This window comes from Xenopus laevis, chromosome 2S (assembly GCF_017654675.1).
Source record: "Xenopus laevis strain J_2021 chromosome 2S, Xenopus_laevis_v10.1, whole genome shotgun sequence".
Taxonomy (NCBI): Eukaryota; Metazoa; Chordata; class Amphibia; order Anura; family Pipidae; genus Xenopus; species Xenopus laevis.
This window is the reverse complement of record NC_054374.1, coordinates 49088187-49094186: the sequence shown is the minus strand read 5'-3', so window position 1 is coordinate 49094186 and position 6000 is coordinate 49088187. Positions and strand designations below refer to the sequence as shown.

Below are 6000 nucleotides of genomic sequence, written 5' to 3'. Positions count from 1 at the left end.
AGCTCTCAAGACAGGGACGTATTTGCGGCAGACGCGTAGAATAGAGATACTTTAATCCATGTACTTGTCAAGTTCGTCGACATGGAATTAGTGTTACTCATATTCTATCCTGCATAGGCAGCCTTCCGCTTCACGAGTATGTAGCACAAGGAGCAAGTGCAAATTCGCAAAATAAAAATGGATAAAGATTAGGCAATAAAAAACTTAAAAAAATACAACTGAAAAATAATAAAACTAAAAAATTCAAAAAACAGCTGAGGGAAAAAAACGGGGGGGGGGGGGGTATTTTTAGGTAGGTAATCAGTTGTCATTAGCTTATTATAGCTGATCGTTCCAGACCATCCTCAGGGGTGGGCTCCTAACACGTGGAATTGGTTGCAGAGTGTAGTAAATGGCATACATGCAAGGAAAAATTCAGTATAGTGACACATGACCGTGAACCATCTCCTCATGTGACACCTGTGTACTAGGCTCAGGACTACAACCTTTTAAAAAACCCAGTCGCTTTGAACCGACAAACACGCCAAGGTTTTTGCGGGTAACCTCGGGGTACCCGACCCATTGCAGAATCTTTTAAATTGTGGATTTGGTGCATCACTACTATTTATTTTTTTACACCCTCAAAGAAAGCAGAGATCCTATTTTTGTGTTGTGGAATTGTAAGGAAAAACAAGCTACATCTGAGTAGCCACCACAGACAACCATAATAATAACAAATAGAAGAGACTAATTAGAAATAGAAACCACCCCCTGGCAATTTTAAAATGTCCTTTGCCTTTAAAAATCAAGTAACAATATGCCCCTGTAGTTCCCAAACATCTTTTCTGCTGATTCACTGCTCATGTTCTGTGCTGCGGTCACTTCCTGAGTTTATAGGAGAACTAAAGCCTAAAATAAATATGGCTATAAATACCACATTTTATATAGTGAATTTATTGCACCAGCCTAAAGTTTCAGCTTGTCAATAGCAGCAATAATCCCGGACTTTAAACTTGTCACATGGGGTCACCATCTTGGAAAGTGTCTGCGACACTCACATGCTCAGTGAGCTCTGAGCAGCTGTTGAGAAGCTAAGCTTAGGGCTCGTCACAAATTATCAAGCAGAAAATTAGGTTTGTCTAATATAAGCTGATGCTACAGGGCTGATTATTAAATTATGATGCTAATTGCTCTGGTTTCTGTGCTGCCATGTAATAATTATCTGTATTGGTTACTAATCAGCCTTATATTGTGACATTTATATTCTATATGTACTGTATATTGTGAGTGGGTCCTTAAGCTCAGTAAGTGACAGCAGCACAGAGCATGTGCAGCGAATCGTCAGAAAAGAAGATAGGGAGCTACTGGGGCATCTTTGGAGACACAGATCTTTATTGCTAAATTGCTGTGGTTGCTTTGGACTGGTACAGAAGCAGAAAACATAATGTACAACATTTCTAGCTACTTCTGTAGTTAAGCTTTAGTTCTCATTTAAGGACTAACACACAGTATGCTGTATACAAGCTGAGGCTTATAAATATGCCAAACTTTTAGGATGGTTCAGTATATAAACTTTGGCATTTCTAGCCATCTTTATTTTTATGGTTAAGTTGAATTGCAGGTTATTGTCAAATGATCGTTGCCATGAAAGTGGAATGCCATATTTCAAGTCAACTGTCACATGCCTTGGAGACTCCGGCTGCATTGGTCAATGAGGGCATATTGATGTTGCATATCTTTGTGTCGTTTAAAAGCACACCACTCAAGAATCCTGTTTATATTACCTTTACATGACACTGGACAGAAATACTATCAGAACTTCAAAAAGTGTATATCTATAAAGCACATTTTCCTGCTCTAAGAATGTCATTTGTACACGTTTTTCCTTCATGTTTTTACATTCTAAAACTCTGAAAAAAGGACAAAAATGATCATAGATTGCTTTTCTATATATTTTTATTTGCAAACACCATCAAAGAACTGTTATATACTGTTCTAGTTTTAATTCTAATAATGGGAACAATCCTGACGTAACTATTGAAAAAAAATTTCAGAAACAAAACTGTTGTGGTTTTAAATTCGTAACCCTTTTATTAAAAGGAAACTTATCAACATTAAAAGGATCTGTTGATGATCAGTAATAATGTGAAGTGCACTTTAATGAAAGAATACATTCTTTTTTTTTTAAAAAAGTGTTAGCCACTTTTTTGTTTTCATGAGGGTAGTGAGTTTGCTGGAGTGAGTTTATTCCTGTTTTTTAACTAAAAATGGCTGACCAGCCCTAGCTTTTTAGCAATGGTTTTAGATAAGAGTGGGAAGCGAGAAACCGTCTACATATTTATGGCCGAATCAACAATCTTTTACACAAAGAGATTGCTCATCTGACAACTTAATTGGTTGAACACATATATAGTTTATGGAAATCAGGCCGCTAATGTAACAGCAGAAAATGCAACAATAAAAGAAACTGGTAATTGTGAAGCACACCTGGCACCTTAGTGCAATGTTTTAACACTTTTGCTTGTGTTTAGACTTCCTCACCTGATTCTTCCAATGAAAATTCTCCAGTCAGCCCTCCAGGTGAGCATGGCCAGGATGGGGATGCTCCACCTCAGCTTGAAGATGAGGAACCAGCTTTTCCTCACACTGACTTGGCCAAGTTAGATGACATGATCAACAGGTAACAAATCTTGTATGTGTTTTCCTGCAAAGAATACTGTAAGCCGTAACTTTAGATTAATGGCACATGGCTATTTTAATTGCTGCTACTTGATGTGGAGATCAAACCACTTGATGTTTGCCTCTGATCACAAGTTACTACAGGATTATGGTGGAAGCATTTTAATGTTAGATCTCTATTTACATACTGAGATCCTATTCTAACTCTTCGCTTCTCCTACAATTATGTGTATGCTTGTGCCGTATTCCTGGTGCATTTTTCAGAAAATGCATATTCACATCTTGTCAAAGTTGGTTGTGGAAATTACCCACCATTTCTTTACACAGAACTGTAGTTCTGTGTAACTACAGTATTTTGTGGCCATCAATTTACTTATGTGATCTTGGTCATGCATCTGTTCATTGCCCTTTTATAGGTGTGTGTTGTATTCGTTGTCTTTGGCACTAAAACAAAAGCGTTTGCATTTCAGTGGTGAAATCTGCCACTCTGCATGTCCCTGCACCCAGACCTGTGCAATGGTTCCGGGTGCAGGCATGGTAAGGTGCTGATTCTTGGTCTGTGTTTTTCAACAGGCCAAGTTTCAGGTTTGTTAGCCTAAAGCAGAGCAGCAGTATAGAAGCACAGAGCTCAGTTAAAGCAGCTGAAACCTTTTATGTTGACAGGCTGGCCAGGTTTTAAGGAGATCAGCTGCTCTGCATAACAACTTAAAACATGAAAAATAAACATAGTTTTAAATTAAAAATGTGGCAAATGTGTTGGCCACAAAATACTTGACAGCAGGGCAGTAAAAAAAGTGAAAATGTCAATGTATGTTCACATTATCACTGTAATATATTTTTACTCTTACCTTAGACCTCGCTGGGTTGTACCAGTTTTGCCTAAAGGTGAATTAGAAGTTCTTCTAGAAGCTGCTATTGATCTTAGTAAAAAAGGTAAGGTTTTAGTGATACCATCAGGAAATCCCAAGTGCAAAGTAAGAGTCTAATGAGTTGTAATAAAAGGCAATAAGTTTGCCCAGGAGTAGTAACTCATAGCAATAACTCAGCTGGTAGCATATACTGGTCACCTGTTTAAATGTAAACATCTTTTTGGTTGCTATGGTTTACTGCTCCTGGGCAAATTTACTGCCTTTTATATTTGGAGGTAATATATTTTTCTATGATTAACCTTTTGCTGACATGGCCTGGTCTGATCTTTTGTAGGTGGTTGCAGCAAATTGATAATAGTCACTTGTAGGTTGGGCAGAACTGATATAGTGCTGTTCCTACAGTACTTTCTATCTCAAATGGCTTTTGTTTAGAGCCCAGCAGGCACCAAACTAATTTCAACTGTATATTCATAAAGACTGAACTACCTGGCCGTGATAATGCACTTTTATGATTTGTTGTAAAATATAATAGTTTCCATACTGTAATGTACTTTTTGGAGTCAAACTCCTCTTTGTGGTACTTTGATGCTTGCCATCATGTGATTAATGATTTAATTAGTCCTTTAATTGTTTGTTCAGGTTAGATACACAATATATAATTTAAATTTTTTCCATGCCTTTTTGTCTTTAATCTAACTACCAGCCACTTATGTAGGTAGGTAGATTTTCATTGAATTTTTTAAGGAGTGTTGCTTTACTTACTTACTTAGGCCTTGATGTGAAAAGTGAAGCATGTCAACGATTCTTTCGAGATGGGCTTACAATATCCTTTACTAAAATTCTTACTGATGAGGCAGTAAGTGGCTGGAAGTTTGAAATTCATGTAAGTATTGTGTAAACTGGCTGTTAAAAATAATCAAAAAATATTATAAGTAGTGATCGTAGTGCATTTTAGTATTTTCAGGAAACCGTATTGCAAAAGAGTAGTATATCCTTGTGCTACTACCCTATAATTTACACATCAATATTTTGCTACTTTTTTTTTTAAGTATGTTCTTCCTGATGGCCAAATAAAGAACTGTGATGGGCTAAAAATAAATCGACATTGATATTCTAGACCCTAGAAGGAACATTGTTTGCACTAGCCAGACTTGTCATTAAGAAGTCCACCTTGCTTCACACTGTTTGGTTTTGCAGATAAATGTGACTTAGATGCAACCTATGTGTCTGTATGCCATCAGCTGTACTGTGAATGTTTTTTACATTAATTGCAACTACATGCACTCACTGTGCACACACATTCACTTTCCATTCTATTGTTTTTAGTGAAGCTAATTTATTTTTTCTTTTAATGTTCTGAGCAGAGGTGTATTATTAACAACACTCATCGCCTTGTTGAACTTTGTGTGGCAAAGCTGTCCCAAGATTGGTTTCCTCTTCTTGAACTTCTTGCTATGGCCTTAAATCCTCATTGTAAATTCCATATCTACAATGGTACACGTCCATCAGAAACCGTTCCTGCCGGAGTACAGTTGGCAGAAGATGAGCTTTATGCCCGTCCTCCTGATCCACGTTCACCAAAGGTTTCACATCTTTTTCATAATCTGGCTATATGAAATTCTGATGTTTTTGGAATGTGCATGTTAAAAATACAACTGTTTCTTGACTTAAGGATTTATAAATATGCAAACATTATGGAAATCATAATATGGTATCTGCACTAACAATTTTTGAGTAAAAAAATAAATAAATAATGTGAAATGCCACCAAGACACACACCACACCAATAACCCACCTCAGTACTAAATCACAATTGAATTATTTGGCGAGGACAAATACATCAAACCCATGTGGCTCTATATGGTATGCCCCAGGTTCTGTATGTGTAAGAATTTCTCATTTACTGTAACTTTGTTAGCTTTTTATTAAGCTTGATAATTATTTATCCATACTTTAAGTTTAAGAAGACAATATGGTAGGATCATGGCTAAACAGTTCTCCTATTCTCCTCTATATTTTACATGTAGTTGAGTAATTTATTTTATTCAAGTGGGCCACAAAGGTATATTTTCTCCAGTAAACCTGGATGACAGAATATCTAGAGCAAATAACAGAATCTTTGGGTAATTTTACCAAACATGGGTTTAAGCCCTCCTCCAATTTCTGAAACACACAGGACTTTGGGTGGATCATTTTATGGTTGGGAAAGCGGCAATGTTACACTATATGCTGTAGTCACTTTTCTCTTTTAGGCCTTAAAGGACCAGTAACATCAAAAAATTAAATTGTTCTAAAGTAATAAAAATATAATGCAGTGTTGCCCTGCACTAGTAAAACTGCTGTGTTTACTTCAGAAACACTACTATTGTTTATATAAATAAGCTGCTGTGTAGCCATGGGTGCAGCTATTCAAAGGAGAAAAGGCTGAAGTTACACAGCCGATAGCAGATAAGCTTTGTAGAACATAAGGCTA

At 36.7% G+C, this 6000-nt stretch overlaps 1 protein-coding gene across 4 annotated transcripts in view; it reads left to right on the top strand.

Moving 5' to 3' along the window:
- Window positions 1–6000, top strand: part of usp9x.S (ubiquitin specific peptidase 9 X-linked S homeolog) — a 132180-nt gene that overhangs the window by 35333 nt on the left and 90847 nt on the right. For all 4 annotated transcript variants that reach the window (XM_041583748.1, XM_018249221.2, XM_018249219.2 and 1 more), the window contains exons 3-6: window positions 2511–2659; window positions 3512–3591; window positions 4298–4410; window positions 4892–5110. In XM_041583748.1, the coding sequence (XP_041439682.1) occupies window positions 2511–2659; window positions 3512–3591; window positions 4298–4410; window positions 4892–5110 (561 nt within the window). The remainder of the gene's footprint in view (window positions 1–2510; window positions 2660–3511; window positions 3592–4297; window positions 4411–4891; window positions 5111–6000) is intronic.